This window comes from Phacochoerus africanus, chromosome 3, assembly GCF_016906955.1.
Source record: "Phacochoerus africanus isolate WHEZ1 chromosome 3, ROS_Pafr_v1, whole genome shotgun sequence".
Lineage (NCBI taxonomy): Eukaryota > Metazoa > Chordata > Mammalia > Artiodactyla > Suidae > Phacochoerus > Phacochoerus africanus.
Window position 1 is genome coordinate 134,211,562 of NC_062546.1, and position 25,309 is coordinate 134,236,870.

Here is a 25,309-nt window from a genome sequence, read left to right on the forward strand (position 1 = left end):
TTGCTCAGTGGGTTAAGGATCTGGTGTTGCCATGAGCTGTGGTGTAGGTCGCAGACAGGTCTTGGATCTGGCATTGCTGTGGCTCTGGTGTAGGCCGGTGGCCACAGCTCCAATTAGACCCCTAGCCTGGGAACCTCCATATGCCATGGATGAAGCCCTAAAAGACAAAAAAAAAAAAAAAAAAAAGGAGAGGGAGAGAGCAGGGAAAGGGACCGGGGAGTTAGCAAGAATGTGGGGTCCAGAAAAGATCCATCTTTCCTTCCTTCCTTCTTTCCTTCCTTCCATCATCCCTCTCTCCCTTCCTCCTTTCCTTTCTTTAAGGACATGAGAGATGAGAGCATATCTGTAGAGAGAAGGGGGAATGACAGTGCAGTGGGCAGAGGAAACAGCTGCAGCCTTGTCTCTGAGTAAGCAAAGGGGAATGGGGTCTGGGCACAAGAGAGGGTAGGTACTGGGAGGGGCAGAGGTGGGGAGAGCGCAAGTGGGCTGGACTTTCTCTTCCAATGGCCTTAGTTTTCTCTTTAAAATAGGAAGCAAGGTGGGTCAGCTGAGAATGGATGTGGGGAGGGGCTGGAGGCGTGGGGAGAGAAGACACAGGAGTGGGCTAGGGAGCCTGGGGGAGCATGTGGGCTGGGGGTGGGGGAGAACATCAGGCAGCAGGAAGGGATTTTTTACTGATTTCTGGATTTTCTTTTCAGTATAGTAGAACCATTTTCATCTTAATGAAATCATTACCATGTAGATTACTTTAAACCCTACTTCCTTGGGTCAACTTCTACAGGTCTAATTTTCACCACATAAACTTTTCTATATTGACAGTTTTATTTTAACTGTCTCTGCCATGTTTTCCCTTTATGAATTGGATAAAATATAACAATTTATACATGCTTTATAAAGTTGAGAGTAATTTCCCTCAGATATTTCTGACTGTGCTCCATTGTTTCAGATTTGTATCATGAATGTTGCAAAATCAATTCTCCCATATCCTATTTTTTTTACTACTTTTTTTTTTCTATGGCTGCATCTGCAGGATATGGAAGTTTTGATGCCAGGGATTGCACCTTTGCCTCAGCAGCTAACTGAACCACTGCAATTAGATTCTTAATCCACTGTCCCACAGCAGGAATTCCGCAATTCTTCCCGTTTTTAATCATTTTGGATGCAAGAGAAAGTGTCTCCTGGGCTCAAAATGTCTTCAGGATCAAAGAGGCAGAATCAAAACACCCTGTTCTGCAATAAACTTGTTTGGTTAGGAAAGACAGAAGAGGAGAGAGTTATAGGATCAGATTCTTTAGAGATCAGAGCTGTCGACATCTATTTTCTTTTGTTAGCAAATTAAAATTTTCCCATGTAATGAAAAGTGAGCCATTATAAAATATCTGATATGCCTACAGAGAACTCCCATTTCTTTCCTTTGGAATTCCCAGTTCAACTTAGATAATTCCCTTTCCCCTTTCAAGGGCTAAGGAAGGAGCTTCCTCCTGGTTCCAAAATGTGAGTCTTGATTAATCTAGCTCAAACTTGGTAATCCATTCCCCTCACCACTGATTGGTTTAGAATGGACAACTGATACTAAATCTGGCCAACATAACATGAGAGAATGTCTGACATGGGCCAAGGGACCTCTGGAAATGGTTTTCCTCAATGATAGAACAGGCTGTGAATAAGGAAGAGCATCCTTTCTGCCTTGTGAAATGGCTGTGTGAGCAAATGAGGCAGGGTTGCAGCAGCGGTGCTCATTCTGAGAGGATAAACTCCGGAACAAAAGCCCATGGTGTGAGAAGGGCAAAGCTGAAAGTCACAGAGACCCTGGATCCTTGAGGAGGTTGTGGGTTTTGCATTAACAAACCCTAGAACTGCCCTACTTCTGCACTTCCAACTGTGGAAGATGCTGGTGTTAACACAATAGAGAGAGTGTAACGTAGGGTCAGGTATTCTGTTACTTGTAGCCAAAAGCCTTCTATCTGACACAACCCTCGTACAGAACCAAGTGAATACAAACTGTTGAGGGCTAAACATGTTGGTGAACTGCATGCTGGGAGGAAGTCTCATGGCTCCAAGACTCCAAAGATTTTATTCGGGCCCATTAATTATTAACCCCTTATGCTTGGTTGGTTTCCACATGAACTTCCCTGGGTAGCATTTATCATGTTCTCTGTAGAGCTGCTATGACACTTCGGTCATTTCCTGGAAGGACATTTAACCCTTTTTATTATAGTTAATGTTTATGATTCCTTTAATGTTGTGAATTATTTGAGGGCAAGGGCCATGTCTATTAATTTTTATTTCTAGTGACCAACAAAGGGGCTGACATAGAAAATGCTCAATAAATCTTTGCTGAATTAGAGAATTACCTTCTGTTGACATGCTGGGTGCATGGTGCACAAAGTCCTCCAAAGCACTGCCTTGGAAAATGGAAGTGTAAACAGTAGGATAAGTGAGTTAGAGGCACCCCTGCAGATTAGCTCTTGTAGAAAGAACAGAGCCATAAAGGCAAAAGAAGGTTCCCTACTTGGGCTAGCCAGCTAACTGTTCAAAGAGTCACTTTTACCTGTGCTCCACCCTGTCCAAGCAGTCATTGTCTCTCCCCTGGATAAACTGCTTCCCACCTCTCACCATTATCTATATACACAGGAGTCAGAGACATTTTAGAAATGGAAACACTCACGCTTAAAACAGAGAAACTCTTTTCTGTATCCCTCAGTCCTGTTGATCACATTTTTTTTCTTTTGTTTAGTTTTTTTAGGGCTGCACCCACAGCATATGGAAGTTCCCAGGCTAGGTATCTAATCAGAGCTTCAGCTGCTGGCCCACGCCACAGCCATGACAAGGGGGGATCCGAGCCACATCTGTGACCCATGCTGCAGCTCATGGCAATGCTGGATCCTTAACCCACTGAGTGAGGCCAGTGATTGAACCTGCATCCTCATGGATACTAGTTGGGTTCTTAACCTGTTGAGCCACCACAGGAACTCTGATCTCACTTTATTTTTATCCTAGCATGTATCTCTATCTGAAATCACTCATGTGCTTGCCCACTATCTACCCGTCCTGTGACTGTAGAGGCAAAGGGAGCAGGCTCTTTGCCTCTACTCTTCAGGGCCACACAACAGCTGCCATGCAGTCAGCACTCAGTACATGATGGAGAGTTAGTAAATACTGCCTCTGGCCAATATGGGACCTCAGCCTTGCAGAGATTTCAAATCTCATACTAAAAGATTTTGTGCCTGGAATAAGAGAATAAAGGAATATAACAGGAAAATGGGATCCATCCATGATATTCATGGACCTGAGCAGGTCTGGCTTTAAAACAACCAAGGAAAAGATGAAGATGGGGTCCTAGACCCAAAGAGTTGGTGCTAAGGCTACAGAGGCCACCCAGCATGTTTGGAGAGACCCACTGTTGAGTCAGGGAAGGGGTGGGTGGTGGTACTCATTTAATACTCGCCCCCCTGCCCCTCTTCCTCTGTTATCCATCCAGAGCCACCACAGCCCTCAAGGTGCTGGGAACAAAATCCCTACTGGATTTTACCTCTGCTTCTTGGGCCTTCCATGCTGAGATGCATGACCTAAGCTCATGGGTCTACTTGCTTCCCCAGTGGACCAAATCATGAAGAAATATGTTCATTAATGTGGAGAGTTAACTAAAGCAAATGGTTTATCATCAAGTTCAGAAAAAAAATCCCTTGAAAGTTATGATTTTAAAGTGTAATACAAAACTGCAAGTGTAGTACTTGGCAAAAATAAAACAGCTAACTCAGAAGTGCTAATTTTGTGGTTTCGGTTTACTCTCAGATTGAGAGACACACCCTCTTTTGAGGTCATAGTAGACCTTTGAAGACTAAAGGTAAAAATATTTACAAGATAATTGACTTACAATAATGAAAGGGTTAGTGTCAAGCTGTAAAGCAATGATTAATCATTAAGTGATGAAGGCTTCCATCAAGCATTTCCTTAAAGCAACTACTCACAGAAAACAGCAGATTTAGGGAAGGCTAGAGGTAAGAAGATCGGAATTCCCAAGTTCTAGGACTTCTTCACAAAGCCCTAAACTTCTATGTCCCCGTTTCTTCACTGCAGCAAATCAAGAAATGAATACCTTCTCTGACATGGATTGTTTTGTAAAGATCAAATGAAATAGCACACCATGAGTTACAAAACATGTGTAATTCAGTTCAAGTACTAAATCTGGACCTACTACTACCACTGAAAACAATAAGAGCAGTCAAAAGGATGGGAAGTCAGTTCTGGGCTGGAAGTCGTTGACTCTCTACAAGCTTTATGGAGGAACAGAGGCAGCGGCAGCAGGCACTTATCCCCAGAACACTCGGCATCTAGGGATTCTAAGTCATGCAATTAAATATAGGCATGTGAATGGGAAGTTGTAACATTTACTCTAACATGGCTATGTAGGTTTTATACTTGATCACAAGCTAACGAAATTGAGTTTTGAAGTACCACCTCTAGAATCATACTGTCTGAGCATGAACCTCAACTCTGTGGAACTTTGAGCAAGTTCCCTTGGTCTTTGGTAGCCAGCCTCCAGGATTTGGCTCCCAATGATCTCCACCCCCGAATGCATACTCTGAGGTAATGCCCTCTCACTGTGTGTCAGGGTTGGTTTGCGTGACCAGGAGAACACAGCAGAGGTGATGGCACGTCACCTCTGAGGCCAGGTCATAAAAGGTTCTGAGACTTCCTAGGTGGTTGCTTTCCTCAATCCTTCATTTCTAAGGGAAGGCCTTTGGGGAAGCCTGCATGGTGGGGAACTGAGGCCTCTAGTTACAAGCTATGTGAGAGAGCTTGGAAGTGAATCCTCCAGCCCCAGTCAAGCTTTCAGATGACACCTTGACTGCAGCCTCCTGAGACACCTTGAGCCAGACCCATACAGCCAAGCCTCTGACAAATTCCTGACCCACAGAAATTGTGAGATAACAAATATTTGTTGTTTTCAGTTTGGGGACAATTCATTATGCAGTAATAGAAAACTAAAGCACCCTCTCAAGGTTTCTATAAATCTTCTGTAAAAGTGGAGAGACTACCCTCTCTCAAAGGATCCAATGAGACATGTACTAAGAGCCCTCAGCTCAATACTGGGGTTAGAGTAAATCATGCTGGCGATTACTACATCTCTATACCTTCTCTTCCACAAGGAAGGTGGTCCTGTGTGTACTCCTCAGTCACATTCCCTAGGCTTAGCAATTTAAGTCTCTCTCTCTCTGTTTTTTTTGTTGTTGTTTGGTTGGTTTTTTTGTTTGTTTGTTTGTTTTGCTTTTTAGGGCCTCACCTGGTACATATGGTGGTTTCCAGGCTAGGGGTTGAATCGAAGCCATAGCTGCTGGCCACAGCCACAGCCACAACAACTCAGGATCTGAGCCTCCTCATCTGTGACCTATACCACACCTCATGGCAACGATGGACTCTTAACCCACTGAGCAAAGCCAAGCATCGAACCCACATCCTCATGGTTACTAGTCGGATTCGTTTCTAATGCATCACAACGGGAACTCCACTTCGTTAAGTTTTAGCATTTCATGTACACTGATCCAGCTCTAGTCAGCCATTTGACACCATTTTTCACTAACCATCAATTGGGCAAACAGGCTTCCCTTTTTCTCTCTGAGCCCTTTTAAGATGAGAGGCGAGATGTCTAAGACGGAGAAATTTAAGGCACATGCTATAGCTAGGGAACCAAAAGCCAAAACAGCTGGCCTGAAAAAGACCAACCCACTGACCTCCGGTGCACTCAGCAAAGGTTGATAACAGTTAACTGGGTGAGCTGGAGTCAACTCAAGCTTTTACAGGGCTCTCTGTTTAGAATGTAGCCTCTGAAGTATACAAAGCTTTCATTCAGGCTCATTTCTGTGCTTTTAAACCTGGAATAGATCCTGGACTTCCTCAGGCAAACTTCATAGATGTTATCTTCTCTTTCTCTGATTATTCCTGTCTCCTCCTTCACATTGGGTTTTCTTTTATTACTGGTGGATGGCTGAGCAGTCAAATTTCCTATACACTGAAAGAGGATATTGAGGAAATTTACTGCTACAGCCATGAAAAGAATAAAAGAAAAAATGTCTATCCCATAGCAGAATCTAGTAAGGAAACTATCTGACAAAAAAAAAAAAAAAACTCAGTAAAAACTATGTGACAACAAAAAAATATCGGCCTATAATATAATGTCAAGAGACAATTAAGAAGATCACAAATATTGAGTGAAAAGGTTTTATTGCCTCTAAGCCACAAAGATTTCTACAATTCCATTATGAGTAAAGTATTTTTAAATATTCTACTGCTGATTCTCTGAGAAATTGAATGTTTAAATGTGCAACACCCTTCCCTAGTAGGATATTTAAGAGATTTAAAACAAAATACAGTCCTTTATTATATATGCAGGAGGAGGTGACTTTTAATTTTCTTTGGTGCCACGCACAATTCCTGACCTCAAGGAGTTTTTATTCTTAAAAAAAAAAATCGACAATAGTATTTATTAAGCTTATACCTTCCTAGGGCTCCCTCTGTCTAGGACTCTTTCCCTGCTCAGGGTGTGTCTGCTAAAGTCAACTTTTCATATGGAAACACTTAACCTTTTAAACCAACCTCTCAGGGGGATGAACTCAAGCTCCCTCATTTCTTCCTCCTTTTTTCCTTTGTCTGTTTATTTCTTTACTTTCCATATAACCTAGGACTCTGTTTTGCTGTTCTAGATACATCTTTCTTCTTTTCCTCCTTCCTTCTTTTTTTTCTTTCTATTTTCCCCCTTTCCTTTCCACTTATATTTCCTCTCTCCCACCTCCCTTCCTTTTCTCCTTTCTAGATTTGTTTGACTTTAAAACCTAGACTGCCAAGATGGAAGACACTCCTTAGGTAATGACTCTGGATCCTCTGTAAAAAGGCTGTCCCTTATTGTGGCACAGCCCAAGAACGGTATTGCTGATTTAGTAAAAATGTTGCATTCCTGAGCTTTCATCTTTGTCCCTTATGATAAGACAGAGTTGAAACAAGATGATTTCCCTTTCTCCTCAAATATACATACATGCCAATTAAGAAATCTGAGAAGAAAAATACCTTGATTGTGTAAATATAAATAAAGTGCACAATGAAACTACATCTCCATCCAGTAGCTCAAGAGGCTTTCTTAGCCACCCTAACCCTTAGTGCATCCTAAGTTTCCAATTCTAATCATTTGCATTTCTGCACAGCCTTCAAATTCTGCTCTCAGTCTCCAGGATACTTCCCCTGGTTCCCCTCCAGCCTTGCCCCACTTCAACCCACCTTCCCACTGTCATGCCCAATAGCATGCCAGAACTCTCCATCATCTACAGGTTAAAGCCCTGCTGCCCACCCGCCTCTCTTGCTGAGAGTCCTCTTATGATCCCAGATAGAGGATGTGATCTTGTGTCTCTATGATGACTCACAAGTCATTCGCATTTTTTGGAAAACCTTATTTCCAGGAACTGACATTAACTATTCACGCTTCCCCATGAAAGAAACCTCTTATGAGAAGTCTTTCCAGAATTTCCCAGAAGTGCTCTTTCTAATACCCAGAGAGGTTTGCTCAAGCCTCTCTAAATTATCTCATTGAATTGTAATCACAGTTATTCAGAGACATGGCAACCTCTCTGGAGGTCCCTTCGAGAGAATGTTCTTGAAATCTTTGTTCAAAGATTTGAACAAATGCTATCCAGGTTACATTGATTTGTTTGCATTTCTGTTTCCCACTAGACTATAAACTTCCTGAGGTCAGGGAGATTTATATTTATAAAATTTAATCTTTGGATTTGCAGCAACTAGCACAATTCCTGGAACATGATGTAGGCCATGTGAATATTTACTGATCCTATGGGTGACCCATCCTTTTCTGACAAGAAGGCTTGTGTGTGTGGTTGTTTAAATATACAAAGTGCCACTTTATGAAAACAGTTATATGTTAACAGTTTACAACAGTCAAAAAAAAAAAAAAATGGACAGATGCCTGTCTTTTAAGAGTCTAAGATGGTGGTAATCATTGCTTTCCGAAGTAACTAAAAGTCATTATCAATAGGTCAACACCATCAGTTATTTAAACTTTGGCACTTCTGCCCTGGCCCTGAAATTGTCAGTCAAAACCAAACATGATTTTGATAGCTCTACAAACTAATTCTGAACTGTCACCTTGAAATCTAACTAAGAGCCCTCAGTATCTAAGTACCATCTACACATTTCCTAGTTGACTAGACCAAGAGAGAAAACACTACAGTTGGCTGACCAGAATGTGTAATACTGAAATGAAAGTTAACTACTGAAATGGAAAGTAGGGCCAGAGAAGACCCAAACTAGTTATTCTTATTTGTTGACATCCAACAGTGTGTATTTCATTTTATGAGTGTTTTATGTTAACAGCTGGGACAAAACCGAAACAGTGAGACAAGCTAAAAGAAATCAAGGTGGCTTTAAATGAAAGAATCCACCAAACAGCATTGATCCTACCCACTCGGAGTATTACCATGGACACCAGAGGCAGAGGAGAAATACCTACTTCTTTAAATGGTCAAATAGTTACTTTTCTGCAGCCCAACTCTCCAACTGATGGATATTCATCACCCCTGAAGGGAAACACCTGGGCTCCCCAGCACTGCCTTTTCTTAAAAATGTATTTTGGGGCTTGCTTTCTTATTGTTTTCCCCCTTCTTATGACATCCTTATGCTGTTTGAGATTTATGAACATTACCTCTTTTCCTTTGAAGATCATAGCCACGAAAGTTTTTTTTTAATATAAATTCAAAACATACTAAATTTAAATTTAATAAAAAGAAAAAAATCTTAAAACTTCCCCTTATTTTCAGGAAGCATGTATTTGCCATAGATAAAACGTGGCAGGCGCAAGGCTCTCGTAGCCTTAACACTGGAGACCAGCAAAGTGAATCTAGCGGCTGCACTAGAAGCAGCAACCATGCCTGCGAAGCCTCAGCGACGACCTGGTGCACTGGTCCCACCAAATCCCTACTTCTCCTTGGTATGGTAAATTAGAACTTGATCCCAGTCTCCAACTGTCTTATCTTTTCCGAATGTTTTAAACTTACTGCCTTTGTTCAGCAGAACCACGGGCACGGTGATGACGGTGACGAGCGCAGCTATCCCCAGCAGTCCCAGGAGCACCTTCCACGGTGTCTGCAAGCCGGGCAGATCACTTCCAGTTAGAGCCAGTCGCTTGGCCCCAGTTTGGGTAAGAGGGTCGGGGCCTTGGCTGCACCCAAGGCACCGAGCTTTGCCGCCGAGCGCGCACTGGGAGAGGGGCACTGCGTGCTGGGTGGGTTTCCAGCGCGCCAGTCGGAGGCTGCAAGAGCGACTTCCCTTGAACTTTTGGCCTTTGAGCACTTTAATGTTTGCTTTTCTACCCCTGAACGTCAGAAGCCAAGTGTGGGTTCGGGCGGGCGTTTTGCCAGTGGCTTTCCGGGTCCTCCAAGGCTCGGAGCCTGGGTTTTAGCAGTAACCCCGCGGGTCCGAGAGCTAGGTGAGAGTCCCTGGGGCGTCCCTTCACCTGTCAGAGGGTGGCTCTGGTGCTTCCGCCTGGTAAGAGCCCCTAGTTTCGATCCGCCAAGTTTTGGGGCAGTTTGGGGAGAGTTTGGTGAAGAGGCATCTACAACTCCCCCCTGGCGCTCGGGGGTGGGGGTGGGGGCGGGAGGCGCGCTACTCACTCACTCACTCACCTTCATGGTCGGCGTCTCCTCGGAACTGAGCCTTAAGAGCTGGAGCGCAGGCAGAAGTCTGGCGAGCCGCCGGGTCGCGCGTGCAGCTCCGCCGCTCGGGGCGCGCAGTCACTAGGCTTTCCCAAGTTTCGGCCCCGAGTTAAACATTAGTGAGCACCGCGCCGGCAGGGTATAAAGGGCCGCGGGCAGACTGAGGGCGAAGGCGCGCCGGCTCCGGGCACTGTATTCCGGCCGGGGGGCGCCCGAGAGGCACCTCCCCACGGGCAGGGCGGCTGCCCGGCGCGCAGGGCTCAGGGCCCGGGGGACGCGCGGGAGGGGTGTGACAGCCCAAGCTCCGTGTGAGCAGTCCCCTGGCATCCGACGCGGAACTTAGAGGCTGCAGTTGCAGCCCGGGAGACCATGGTCTGCCTTAACTGAAAGGGACTTTTGCGCTCAGATTCTGCGCCCTCTTAGGGGGAGGCAAGGTGAAGGACGGAGTCCAGAGAAGGGACTGGGCTCTGAAAATTCACACAGCTCACTGCTGGCAGCTGCAACTAAAGCCCAGGCCTGTCCTTTGCCAGTAAATGATATGTTGGGGAGTTCTGGGGTGTTTAAAGCTTTTGGAAGGCCAAGAGAGAGAAAAAGATTTTTCACTTGTGGCTGGCGCTTAGAGGCTAAGGGTCTGGATTCTTTTTCCGCAGGAGATTTCCGGTTTGTCTTGCACGTTTACCTTCTCATCACGATGCCAAAAATAATAATACCAACACTTACGTTACTTTTCCCCAGGAACTCTCTAAGCATTTTTGTGTTTATTTTACAGGGAGGAAGCCTGAGCACAGGAGGTTAAGTCACTTGGCCAAGTCAAGGCAGCTAGGAAGTCGTGGAGCCTGAATTCAGAGTCCATGTTCTCAACCACTACACCCTATGGCCTTTCATCTTTCAGTCTTGCCAAGAGGATTTGGAAAAAAGCGATAGGTCCCCACGATGCCCTGTAGGTTCCCCTATCATTCCTTTTTTCCTTCCTCATCCATCCCTACATTCTCCCCTTTATTTCACCCATTCTACAAATATTTGAGTGGATACAAAATACCAGACTATCGTCTAGATGCTGGAGGTAGAGAAGTGGGATGACATTGATGACGTTTGTGCACCTGGCACTTTCAGTCTGAAACACATAGGTGAAACTTTGCAGGGAGGGCCCCTCTATGCTTACTTCCCTCTTGTGGATAAGTACTCCTCCTCCTTAAAAGGCCTCTTCAGCCCATTCACTCAGATGCAGAACAAAGCCTTTCTGTCCAAAGAGAGATAGAGGATTAAAAACGCAAGTCCTAGGGGGCAATTAACACATGATTATGAATAAATTCCATTCTCTATTCTTCATCTCCAATCCAGACAGTGCTTCTGAATGCAGGGATCTTTTCCCCTCTGGCTATAAATAAGTTGCTTATGACACATCCACTCCTCCACACCCACTTCGGAAGCTCAAACCGGAACTCTTCATCCTTTCCATCAGCCTCACCCAGCCCTTCTCTTATCATCTCTGTCGTCATGAAACGTGTCCCCACTCACCAGTTACACAAACTAAAGACTTTAGCCATCTCATTTTTCCTTCTTTATTCGCCTGCTGCATTCACTTGGCCATCAATCAATTCCTCTCAATTCTGCCTTTATGTGTATTTCTCAAATCCAGCCCTTCCTCCTTCTTCAAGCTGCTGGGGACAGTGAGTCAGTAGAGTTATTGCAGCCTGGCATCTGCAGCTGAGAAGAGAAGCCCTCCAGCAAGGACTGCAGGGAATGGTGCCATACTGGGGGCTCAGTATTGGCCTATGCTCTCCCTGGTTTGTACACTCAGGAATGGAGGAGGGAAGTCCATATGGTTGAGCACATGCTTAACCTCCATACCTGCACCATGACATTATATATTAAGCCACCCCTGGGGAAGTGGGGGGAAGTTGGCTGGCATCCGTGGGACAGATCATCTTGTTCTCTGGAAAACACAAATATTTGTATTCTGGGAAACACAAATATCTTCACACTCTCCCCACTTCAAGAGATTCTTTCCTAAATCTCCCCACCCTAACCTCTGTGTCACTAGTCTCAATCTTGTTTTTCTCAAGTCCCTAAGGAACCAGCTGGCCAACACATTAGCTACCACCTATGCATCAGGGTAGATGTTATATCAGGATATGTCTCTTTTCATGCGAAATGGGAAGCAGATATACTCTTCCAAGTTCTGTCTGTCAGGAAGTTTTCCCTTTCCACTATATTTCAGAGTATCCCTGAGAGGGGCTGTAATATAGCCGGCATCCACTTATGACTGGTGCCAGATTACTTTGCATAAAGCTGACTCTTCCCTCCTCAATTTCCTCATCATGTGGGGAAACTCCCATGAAGCTATAGGTGTGTGTTGTGGGAGAGACACTGAGTAGTGTGAGAAGTACCAGGGAGTCTAAGTTTATTGCTGATGTGATTTTCTTATGCCATCTGGACCACTTGCGTGTTCACTGATGTGTCTTATAGATACCATTTCACTTAATCGTGTGATATTGCAGAACACACCCAACTTTATCATTTGGTGGTTCAGGTAATAATAGATTCATTATCATAGCTCAGGTTGTATAGTTGTGGGTTGAACTGGGTCCCCTCCAAAAAAGATATGTTGGAGTCCTAATCCCCAGTGTTTCAAAAAGTGACCTTATTTAGAGAGAGGGTCTTTGTAGAAATCATCAGGTTAAAAGGAAATCATTAGGGTGGGACCTAATCCAATATGAGTGGTGTCCTTATAAGGAGAGAAAATTTGAAAACCGAGCAGACACATATGGAGAAAAGATAATATGAAAAGATACAGGAAGAAGATAATTATCTATAAGCCAAAGAAAGAGACCTGGAACCCATCCTTCCCTCATAGGTCTCAGAAGGAGCCAGCCTGCTGATCCCTTGATTTTGGTCTTATGGCCTCCAGAACTGTCAGACGATAAAATGCTGTTGTTTAAGCCATCCAGTCTGTGGTACTCTGTTAGTGTAGCGCAATAGATAGCTAATAAATTGGCAAAAGGCATGAATTTGTTCTAAAAACCCTGACTTATCCTCTGTGACTCTCCTACTGGGGACGGCCAGAGACTTTGGCCGCCACAGACACTTCTAATAACTATTGTCTGCTAGGTTGTTAACATCTAAGGATCAGGGCAGCTTGCTCTATAGGCTAGACCTCAGGGGCCCTCTCTTGCTCCAGGTTCCAGTCAAAAGAGACAGCCTATTGAGCAAATAGGCTGGAGAAGCACATCCTGTTGTGGTACATGGTGTCTCAAATGGGGAGTTCCGGCAAATATTGTTCCTCTTTGTGATGGGTATATAAGGTCTAGGGACTTATCTTTCATTTTAGGGAGGATGCCCTGACATGCTCTAGACTTCTGAATACCTTGAAACTGCCAAAACTTTCATGGGATTTGTCCTCTATGCTGTGGTCATATTTGTCTTGCTATAGCATGTAAAATACTTGTTCCTCCAGTTCCATTTAGCATAATGTCGCCGATGTAGTGGGCCCCTGTGATGTCCTGTGGGATTTCAAGATGATCAAGGTCTTGGGAGACTGTGTTATGATAGAGAGCAAGAGCGTGGACATAGCCCTGAAGTAAGATGGTAAAAATACACTGCTGACCCTTCCAGGTGATGGCAAACAATTTGGGATGGTCCTTATTAATTACCGCTCAAGAAAAAGAATAGCATTCTTCAGTTTAATAGCCACAGATAGCAGGCCTGTATTGTTTGATCCAGTAAAGTTACCACACTGGAAATGGCAGTTAATATTGTTCCTTAATCCATCTTTTGCACGGGCTGAACAGGGACATTAAATGAGTATAGGATAGGGAACCAGCACTCTTGCATCTTTCCTGTTCTTTCATAGTGACACCCATCTCTGTACTTGCCAGGGATTCGGTATTACTTTTAGCTTAGCTTGGGGATGTGCAAGGACAGTTGCAGGGGCTTCCACTTAGCCTTTCCTGCCATCCCCTCTCTCTCCATGGGTCAGGGGATAGATGGCCAAGGAATGCAGGCAGACTCTACAAGCTGAAAAAAGAAAGGAAATGAATTCTCCCCTAGAATCTCCAGAAGGAATGTAGCTCTGATTGCACCTGGACTGTGGCCCAGTAGGACTTATATCAGACTTCTGAACTCCCTAGATAGGAGGCAATACATTTGTATTGTTTCAAGCCAACAAATGTAGTCATTTTTTATAACAGTAATAGGAAACAAATATACCACTGGACAACAGTGTTCTTTTAAACAAAACAAAGATGAACATAAACCTTGAGCCAGGATTTAATAACTCCTGGGAGGTCTGGGCATATCCCTTCTTCTCACAGAGCATTTTCAAACTTAGCTGCATGTCACATGTCTTTCTGAGGAGGACTTGGAGGAAGATTTAAGGAATGTACTAAGGGAGTATGGTAGGATCTGGCCTCCATTTCAAACAAGGCATTCTGGGTCTATGAACTGATTTGAGCCTGGAAGTGATGAAAAGCCATGAATTTATATTATGGCAACTTAAGTGAGATTTCTGCCCTAGTTATAGAATTTTTTTTGAAGGCTGAAGTCTAGCCACAGTTTAGAATCGTGCCCACATATTTGATTCTTAAGCACCCCATGATCAATGAACCACTGCATTACAGCTTAAGCATTTTGATTACCATGTTATTCCTGTCTTTGTTGATGGTAATAGCCTCTTTTAAGAACCTGAGGAGTTCCTGTCGTGGCGCAGTGGTTAACGAAATCAACTAGGAACCATGAGGTTGCGGGTTCAGTCCCTGGCCTTGCTCAGTGGGTTAAGGATCCGGCATTGCCATGAACTGTGGTGTAGGTTGCAGACGCGGCTTGGATCCTGCATTGCTGTGGCTCTGGCATAGGCCAGCAGCTACAGCTCTGCTTCGACCCCTAGCCTGGGAATCTCCATATGCCACGGGAGTGGCCCTAGAAAAGGAAAAAAGACAAAAAAAAAAAAAGAACCTGAGTCTTGGAAGTGGGGTCACCTAGAGTGAGCTGTTGCCCTGGAAGGATGTAGCCAATGCCAGATTGCAGCACAAAGCAGGTAAAAAGCAGAAGGAATAAATACTCTGGTCTCTCTCCCCAGTTCTCTACGTGATATTGCTGGTACCTCCCATTGGCTGAACCAAACAAAGGAATCTGGATAATAGAGGATGTTATCTGCAGGAGTCAGCCTCCTGAGGCACTGGGCAGGGAAGACGAGGGTGAAGGATGGATGGGAGAGCCCAGATGAAAAAGAACCAAGTAAATAGCCCAACATCATTATAGTACATATTATTTGAGAACTTGTCTCCCTGTAAATATTGGAAATGTTTCATTTATTCATTTTTTTTTCTTTTTATGGCCACATCCACAGTGTATGGAAGTTCCCTAGGCCAGTGATTGAATCTGAACCATAGCTGTGGCAATGCCAAATCCTTAACCCACTGCACTGGGTGGAGTTGAAACCATACCTTTACAGGGGGCAGTCAGATGCTTAATCCACTTCACCACATCGGGAACTCTTCCATTTATTCTTTTATCTTTCCCTCCATCCTTCTTCTCCTGTACCTAGTAAAAAGCCTAGTAGTCAATGTGTTAGTTGAATAAATGAAAAAATTAAATCAAGTGAAAAAAATAACATCAGATCTTTCTCTGCATTCTTGGAAGTAAGGAGAAATGGGATCTCACATGTGGAAAGAAAGGAGAGAGGGGAGATGGTAGGGCTGGGGGTGGTGGTAAAGGAGCTGAAGAGATCTCACTTCTTACCCTCTGTTCTGTAAGATAAGTGAAGAAATTACAAATGTATCCATTCCTTTGCCCAGTGGATACCTTGCCCTCCACCTAATCGGGAAATCCCATCTGTGTGGGGATGACTTCTTTTTGTGTGTGCCCTTTGGAGCCCAGATCAAAAGTCACTCCTAGGTTACCTTCAATAATAAACTCTGTTTCTGTCCAGTTTCCTTTTTTCCCTACTAACCTTAGTTTGGAAGATTATTCTGCTTGTGTTATTTACAATAAAATTAATTACTGAGAGATGCATAGATGATAGCTAGCTAGCTGGATAATCCTATGGATTTAGATGTATGGGAAGAAGACATTTCAGGCCAGAGAAATAACTGCACACCAATAACTACACACACTTCTTGGAATGAGCAAGCTGGAGATCTTTAAGGAATATCCATTAATTTATTTTTACCAGGACATAGACTACTAAGAAATAAAAGCTGGTCCTGGACTTAAATTCAATGTTTAAATTCAGTCTTAAATTCAATATTCATTCTGTACTAGGGAGCCACTGAAAGATTTTGCCAGGGAAAGGAACACAATCAGATTTGAACTTTAGCTATAGCATGGGCTGGATAATTGAGAAATGGAAGAACTAGAGGTAGAATGAGAATCAAACTTGTTGTGAAATTAAATAGGCAGGTGCTTATCTGCACCCAGCTTGTCATAAAAGAGTTTAAATCACACTGATTTGTTTTTGTTTGCATACAGTTCTCCAAAAATTGTTTCCTAGCTATAGCTTGGAATGTTTTTCTTGCCCCAATTACCAGTAATACCAAATAAGAAGTTCTTCTTACACTCAATACTCAATAAAATTCTCTTGCTATCTGTCAAAACAGACATTAGCCAAAGAAAGAGGGGGTTTTTGTGCTCTTCTTGGATTGGTGTTCTTTGGATATTCTGTGAGTTTTTAAAATTTAAATAATTTGTTATATTAGCCATTGACTTAAGAAATACTTGTATGACTTTATAAGAAAATGTGTTGAAGATCCTTGGAGCCAGATTCTCACAAAATGGCTTTGGCTATGATGACATCTCCTTTTTAGTGTTTTCCAAGCTGTAAACATAAGGCGAAGTGATGGTGGTGGTGTATGTGTATGAGGTTGGGCAATGGTTTGCTTTAATTTAAGGAAAGAAAGAGCAAGGACCAGTAGAACAAGGTTAGGGGTAACAAACTAAACTGAGTGATCTAATTTGTTGTGGGAGGGACTACCTATTCTCTTTTGAGTGGTAGATCACACAATCACAAAATTATATGTAAAAAGGCCTTCAGATTCCTTGCTATTTTATTAACAATAATAAGAGGTGGGAAAGAGTTCATGTTTGGTATTGTACTAGAGTAAAAAAATATGTCTGTCATTTTTTTTAAATTGTGGTAAAATATACATAATTAAAATTTACTTCCCTAACCAATGTTTTTTTTTTTTTTTCTTTTTTCGACTGCGCTCAGAGCATATGGAAGTTCCTGGGCCAGTGATCAAATCCAAACCACAGCTGAGACCTATGCCACAGCTGTGACAAATCTGGATTCTTAAGCCACTGCGCCACAGTGGGAACTCTCCATCTTGACCATTTTTAAGTTAGTCATTTCTTTTTGTTTGTTTGTTTGTTTGTTTGTTTTTAGAGCTGTACCCATGACATATGGAAGTTCTTAGAAGAGGGATCGAATTGGAGCTAAAGCTGCCAGCCTGCCTACACCACAGCCACAGCAACATAGGATCTGAGCCACATCTGCGACCTACACCACAGCTCACCACAACGCTGGATCCTTAACCCACTGAGCAAGAACAGGGATTGAACCCAAGTCCTAATAGACTCTAGTCAGGTTCATTACCACTGAGCCAGAACAGGAACTCCATAGTCATTTCTTTTTTAACCAGAATAGTCCAATGTTTGTAATGTAATTTTAGCAGATTAAACATACAGCTTAAAATTATTTATGTAAGATTCCTTTTTCTTGACAAGATGATGGAGTAAAACTTGACTGCTCTCACTGTACACTTTTTGGACTAGCATCTCTTTTCTGGGGCTTGATTTTCTCTCTTTCTAAAAAATCTTTTTTAAGGCCATAACTGAAGCATCTGGATGTTCCCCAGGTTCCCAGGCTAGGGGTTGAATTAGAGCTGCAGCTGCAGCCTACGCCACAGCCATGGCAAACACCAGATCCTTAACCCACTGAGTGAGGCCAAGATCGAACCTGAATCCTCACAGAGAAAATACTGGATCCTTAACCCACTGAGACACAAAGAAAACTCCTGAATTTCTCTTCTTAAATGTGATAGAGGTTGGGAAAAAAATGACTACATGGGAATTGGATCTTTTTAGTGATATTACCTGGGGGTCTTTGCTGTGGTTGTACCCAGAGAACTTCATTCTGGTCATATCCCTCATGCTTTGAGAAAAGGGACAGTAGTTGTAGTATTTCCAACAGAAAGTAAACCAACTGGGAAGAAGTGTGTAGAGCCAGAAATTACAAGGCAAATGCAGTCCAAGAGGGATAGTCAGGTGCTATTTAGCTCCCTGGCTGAAAAAGCATAGTTTTAGATCTATCTAGGCTCTAGAGCATGTTTCTCAAACTTTTTATTTCCTTATTTTCTCCCCCACTTACTTCTATTTTAGATGTTTTTCCAAATCCCCCCCATTCAACTTAAATACCACAGATATACTGTATGTCTGTTTATGTATTATATGAACTATGTAAATCAATGCTTCATATGTCAAAATAATAAATTGTTTTGCCCCCAAGAACCACTCCAGAGGAGGCGATATTGCCTTCACTGAGAATGCATGCTCTAGTTACCCTGGTTCCAATGTGAACGTAAACGTGGCAATTACTGTGGGTTCACAGAATGCCATTACTCTTTCAGAGCACTGGTTCCAACATATGATAGAAATACTGTGTTCATTCTGGGAAAGCTAACCTCTAAATCTCAATGCTGAGAGATTGAATTTGCAAACAGACAATGGCCAGACCATATATGACAATTGGATTCTGATTCTCACAACTCTACACCAATCTGCCCAAAGTGGTCAAGACTTGACCATGACTGCCATCTTACCTATTTTTACCCTTGTTTCCAACCCAGAACCGACAAGAAAAAGATTAATATGCTCTTCAATCCAATCTTGTAAGATTCTTCTCTTCTATTAGGCTGCCTCCTGTACCCTCATGCCAATAATTTCAAATCTGGGCATACTGGAAGCCCCCATCTCTTTTCACTGTAAAGCACTCTCACTCCCCTGCCAGCCTTTAAGTCTAAATGCCAGGTCATGGTGGCTGACTCCTTTGATATTTCAAGCTCTGAAAAAATAGCCTTTGTTTGTTCTCATTTGTGTTACCTTTGTTTAATTGCATAATACAGAATGAGGATGAGACCATGGAAGACTTTACATGTTTAAAATGACACCATAGATGATAATTCACTTCTCCATTCCAGTGTTTCAGTAGCATGCATGGCCATGCATTGTTTTCTGTTTTCTTCAACCACTCCAAAGACTGTTACAACATTTTTTAGCTTGTCCTTTATCAGTCATACTATTTAAATAATTCAAATGACGTGTCTGCATTTTTTTGGTCATTTGACTATAGCAGTTATAGCATTCAAATATGCCTGAAAGTACAGGCAGTTGCCAAAAGAACTAGAAAGGTCATTCAATAGGAGTCTTATAAGGATACTGTTACTGAGTTTCTCAATACTTACATGTTAACTTTGATTTTGATATGGCCCAAAAGAAGGCTCAGTGCTCAAGTGACTACTCCTTGGGGATTTCATTACAAATATTTGTCTTTAGAGTTATAACTTTCTGTCACATCTGCCAGTGTTTTAGCATTAATATGTTGGCAGATAAACTAAAAAAGATTTCAGAATTAACGGAAAGATGAATTGTGAATTTGATTAGAAGACTGATTCTAAATCAGGTCATAGGGTTATAAGTAACAATGCAAACATTACCCAGAGTCTTTTGGTAGAAACTAGGTTATGGCCACGAATATTGAGAAGAAAACTTAATCAGAGGCTCCTCAATTGGGTTACTTAGGATTCTGGCTTCTATCAATGGAAGACCAAAAAATTTCAATATGTCAAATCTATTATGTAAAATATGATATATATTTTAGATTTTTATTTTATTTTTTAAATTTGTTTTCTTGTTGACTTCTAATTTAATTTTGTTATGGTCAGAAAACAAGACCTATTTTATGTCCTTGTATGTGGTGTATTTTGGTGACTATATAATGGAAACTGAAAAAAAAAGTGGGTAGTCTCCAGTTTGTGAATATATTGCTCTAAAAATGTCAACTAAATCAAGGATTTTCCAATCTTCTTCAGATCTTTTAGATATTTTTTGTAATTTAATTTAACAATTTTTTTAGGGCTGCACCTGAAGCATATGGAGATTCCCAGGCTAGGGGTCAAATTAGAGCTGTAGCTGCCGGCCTACACCACATCCACAGCAACATGGGATCTGAGCCATGTTTGCAACCTACACCCTAGCTCATAGTAACACCCAATCCTCAACCCACTGAGCAAGGCCAGGGATTGAACCTGCATCCTCATGTATACTAGTCTATTAACCACTAAGCCACAAACTGGGAACTCTGTAATTTTATTAATTGGATGCTAAAATAGTCTTCTACAGATTTTTTAAAAATATTTTGACTGCAACTAATTTATTTATATTGAGCTCGAATTCAATCAAGGTTGTACTTCTTGAGATGCTGCTTCACCAGGCAGTGCACTGGGAACATCACAGTGAACAAGTCAGGTCCAACGGAAGGATCACAATGTTTACAAACATTTTGCTAATCCATCCAAGATCGCTAGCAAAACCCAGGACAAAACGTCAGAGATGATTAGGCTTTCCTGGCCCCCAAAAGCATTTTTGGGGAGAGACTCATGGAGGAGATTAGACCTCCCCCTCACCCCCGGGGCCATATGAAAGTTCTGGGCTATGGATCTGATGTTTAGAGTTTAGTAATCTGTCCTCTTGGCTTCTTCCTGTAGGTGCCTTTCCTTGCTTTCCCTCCCAGGTCTTGCTGCCTCTTTCATTGTCTCTTCTGTGCCACAGGATCCTTTCTGGATTATCTCTTTCAAATCAGTCCCCTCAAGTGAAGGACCTGCCTCTCCACACCCTTCTCCTGTCTCAAATTCCATTTATTCTGTGAACAGCTTTGACTGGATGTTGACAGAGTTAACATATACATTTTATCAGGATTTTTGAGGCCAGAGGCCTTTTCCTGATTCTTTAAAATTTTGTCAAATACACCCTGCGCATACCTCTGTCATTTTCCTTTCCATGGATGAAATAAAAATTTGTATATTAAGACGAGTTAAGGAAAGTTTAAACATTTTTTTTTTCTCTGCCTTTTGGCCACCTCTCTCCCCTCTGCTATGCATTTGATATGATATCTGCATTATGCATCAACTACAGTTCCCCATCGGCAGAAAATACCTGCTTGACCATTTTTCTAGCATCGATAACTCCCTAGGAAACAAACTTCTTAATCTGGTAAGAGGCCATAATGACACATGACACTGACTTTGTACTGCCCTTTAATGAACAGCCCTCTGTCTCAAAACTGCTTTGACCTCCAATGGGAGGAATAGTTCTCAGAGCTTTCTGAGAGGCTGTTCCTGGGTTATAATCTTCAATTTGGCTCAAGTAAAATTTTCTATGCTTTCTTAGATCGACTGATTAAATTTATTCATTGACATCATATTATATTAAAATGATCTCTTGGAGTTCCCATCGCAGCTCAGTGGTAACAAACCTGAATAGTATCTATGAGGACAGGGGTTTGATCCCTGGCCTTGCTTGGTGGGTTAATGATCCGGCGTTGCTGTGAGCTGTGGTGTAGGTTACAGATGTGGCTCAGATCCTGCTTTCCTCTGGCTGTGGTGAAGGCTGGCGGCTGCAGCTCCAATTCGACCCCCAGCCTGGGAACCTACATATGCCGCGATGCAACCCTAAAAATACAAAAAATAATCTGACTTTTTTCTTTACCCTGCTTTCACTGTGGCAGATGTGTGTTGTTAATATTTGTATTTCCAGAAACTACAGCAGCTTTGGGCTTGGGTGAACTCAGCAAAGTACCAAGCTATGAACACAGAAACACTGGCTTCTTCCAGCCAGTCTACATACCACCTAGAAAGCAGCATGCAGAGGAGAAAATAGCAAAGAGCAAAGATTTTAAAGTCAAACAAGGCTGAGTCTCTCCTCCAATTACTGTATGCCCATGGGCCTTTTTTATTTTTTTTAAAGCTACTTTACAGAGTTGTGGAGATCTAATGAGATAATAACTGAGTAATCTTGGCTACTGCCTGAAACTTTCAAGTTTATCTACATGCTGATGATTCCTCCATGGATGTCTTTAGTTGGAATCTCTCTGCTAGATTCTGAGCCACCTGGATGTCCTGACCTGGATGACTCAGAGGCCTATCAAGTGCAATTTAGCCAAGAGTAAGTTAATTGTTAATTAATTAACAATTAATTAACAATTAATTAACAATTAATTGTTAATTGTTAATTGCTGACACACTACCCCCACTCACTGCCGACCCCCAACAAAGTTCATTGTTTGCCTCCTCCCCACCCCCTGCTGCAGTGAGAGCTATCACCACCCCACCTCATTGCCCAAGCCAGAAACCTAGGATCCTCCTGGCTCCTTACCCCACACACAGACCTCCTTAGTGTCTCTTGTATTTGTCCATATCCCTCTAAGCTCCCTTCATCATTTTGAGGCCTTCCTCTCTCTCCTAGTTCAATGCAGCCCACTAGCCTCCTCTGGCCTCTTGTCTTGTAATTTCACCCCATTGTAGCTTCTGATACTTTCCTGTTTAAAATTGGTGGCTTCTCCTGCTGTAGGATAAAATCCAAATTCCTTCATGGGAGCTGGTCTCTGCTTGACCTTCCCTCTTACCTCTGCTCCCCAACCTGCCACCTATACTAAGAGAGTTGGCATTTCTAAGCGTTGCTGTTTTCTCTTTTCAGGATCTTCAAACACAATGCTTCCTTTGCCTGGTGTTCCATTTCCCTTATTTTTCATCTGGCTAAATCCCAGTCAACCTTCTGGACTCCAATGCCATCTCCTTTCATAAGCCTTGTCCACCGCGCTGGGAGAGGTGCCTCTCTCTGGGCTCCCAGAGAGTCTTGTGCCTCACCACTTTTTAAAGAAGCACTCGTCACTCTGTAATGTAATTATCTAATGTAATAAATAGCTAAGATTTATGGGCTCTATGTTATGTGCTGGACATTCTTTTAAGTTCTAGTATGGCCTCATTTAATCTTCATAACAATCCAATGCAATAGGTACTGTTGTCATCCTTACTTTGAAGATGAGTAAATAGAGACACAGAGAAGAAAATATTCCTCCCAGTATTTTACAGCCAGCATTTGAACCAAGAAGTCTGACTCCAGAATCCATAGATTATCCACTCTGCATTTTTGTATCTAGTAATCTCCAAGGATTTTTGTCTGTGTTGTTCACTGATGTACTCCCAGGGCTTAGAGTAAAGTCTGGCATGTAACAGTCACTCACAAAGTGTTTCCTGGTTCACTGAAGGAGTAAAGGCTAATTCATTTGTGTTTCTTGCTTCTGAAGGGCTAGGGACTGGGTTTTATTCTGTGCATTCTCAACAGCTGGCCTGGTCCCAAGCACCTAATAAATCTGTAAAATTTTCTCTTTGCGTAGGTTCGCTGACACTCTGAGTTCCTCGATTCCTTTTCTCCTCTGAGCTTTTTGTGAGACCTTGCATCTACCCTGCCACACCATAGCACACTTTGCTGCATGGCAATTTTCAGCATGTCAGAAAAAAATCTGGTCAGCTGCTGCTTGACAGCTGGAAAAACAGAGCTACACAGGAGCCAAACAACTTTGTATCTTGGGGAAGCAGGGAGGAGAACCTCCTGCCTCCTGTGGGTACGTGGGTGGAGGGCTGAATCATTGAGTTCCTGGAATTCCCTGGAAAAAGATAACTCAAAGGAATATTACACAACATGGAGAAATAGGAGAGAATAAGCAGAGACATAGAAATATTTCAATGTTGAAAAATATGATCTACGAGGCTAAAAATAGTTGCAATCAATTTGGGGGAGAAGAAAGCTGGGGTCAGAGTTCCAATGCCCTGAGAACCGTGCATGACTGAGCTCCAATCTGAAAGCTGCTGAGCAGATGTTCCCAGGCCTCATGGAGGAGAGGAGCATGAAACAGCCCTAGACTGACTTCAGAGAGGCTGAGACAGGGGGAAAGGGACAACTTTACTAGAGCAATGACAGCCTGAGCTTCTTTGAAGCGTTATAAACAATATCCCCTAGTTCTATGTGACACCATCCTGACCCCCATCAAGGGAAGGGGGGTGACAAATAATGATGGTATTTCCTGGAAAGTAGGTGTATTTTGCATTTTTCTCCCTAAATGAGCACTTTAAAACTCCACTAGATTTTTAAAATGCATTGCAGAATTTCCCTAGAAACTTTGAAAACTTTAGGTGAGATGGGGGTAGGGAACAGGTCAGATTCTCCTGATCATGCCACCTAAAGATAATCAAACTGTTCTCATGCCTAAATCTCTGGTTCTTAGGTGGCTATTATTTGAGAGAATAGTTGATGTAGTAAGAGCATGGGCCAGGGCTTACACAGGCTATGCCTCATCATCTTTTTTTTTTTTTTTTAGCTATGCCAGAGGATGTGGAAATTCCTAGGCCAGTGTATTGTAAGGATTAAAGAGGTATAGAAAGTAGAGAACACACTTAGGAAAGGGCATGTGGTAGAATCCACAAATGGGAGTGTGTTTATCTTTAGTATTATATTTTGCTAGCATTATTTGCTTAATTTTTCAGCTAAGATTTTTGAGATGTTACCTCAGCATGAGGAAAACTGACTAAGGTAGATCCTGAAGTCAGAGGAGGTTATGATTAGAATGAAGACACTCAGTTGGTTTCCCAGATGGGAAAAGGGATGCAATTTGCTCCATAGCCAGTGTGTGGGCTATTGAGAAGGGAGAGGCTGTAAGTGTATTACAATAATGAATGCCCTGCTGGAAAAGGTAAATTGTATGAGAAGATGGATTTTCTAATTCTTTCGTGTATTGTTCATCATTGCCTGAGAAGAGTGTACACACTATGGGCAGAGACCTTGTCTTCTAATTTGAATTTATAACCTTTATTTTTCTTTCTTGGAGTTTTCAGGAAGTAAGAAGGCACAGATGGATAAACCAAACCCGGAAATTCAAGTTGCTTGTATTGCTAAACAAGTGTAGAGTTTCATATAAATACAATTCAAAAAATATATATTTGGCAAGAATTTTATATGATTGTCAAAGATTTATTTCCACTCAATGATTTTGCACAACACCTAACCACAGACAGGGCAAAATATAACAACCTTTAACCCTGCAGAGACCTCTACCTGGCAGGTGGCATCTCCTTCCTGGATCTCGTAGGTTCCAGGATGTGGTGTGCCTGCTGCTGTACCCCTGAGGTCCTGCTGTCCTTTCCAGACCTGGCAGCTGCTTTGAGAGAGGCGTGGCCAAGGCATTCTCACTTTTAAAGAGAGTGAAATAAAACAACCTGGACAAACCAGCTTCTCTGATTAAAGTACATGTTTTCCCAAGAATAGCCTCTGTTCTTTCCTATACTACTGTATTGAAGGCATTGCTGGTGGACAGTTTGCAGTAGCTTTCTCCTCTTTATTGTTTTAAAAGGCACTGACTAGTAAAAGATCAGTTATGTTTAGCAATTGTCCTTTGAAGTTTCAGTCAAACACAGCATTTGCTGTAAAACAAAGCAGTCATTATTTTAGTGAAATTCATAAAGTTAAACATACACAGGCTCAGATTT

At 42.5% G+C, this 25,309-nt stretch overlaps 1 protein-coding gene across 4 annotated transcripts in view; it reads right to left on the bottom strand.

The window, feature by feature from the left end:
* DPP4 (dipeptidyl peptidase 4) overlaps nt 1–10,002 on the bottom strand; it is an 82,395-nt gene extending 72,393 nt beyond the window's left edge. For 2 of the 4 annotated variants that reach the window (XM_047772743.1, XM_047772744.1), the window contains exon 1: nt 9,687–9,871. Coding sequence is in view for 2 of the 4 variants with exons in the window: in XM_047772741.1 (XP_047628697.1) it covers nt 9,060–9,147; nt 9,687–9,692 (94 nt within the window). In the remaining 2 variants the exon portion in view is untranslated. Of the gene's footprint in view, nt 1–9,059; nt 9,148–9,686 lie in introns of all 4 variants that reach the window. The other 2 variants (XM_047772741.1, XM_047772740.1) reach the window with 2 other exon arrangements.
* Between the last annotated feature and the right edge of the window lie 15,307 nt (nt 10,003–25,309).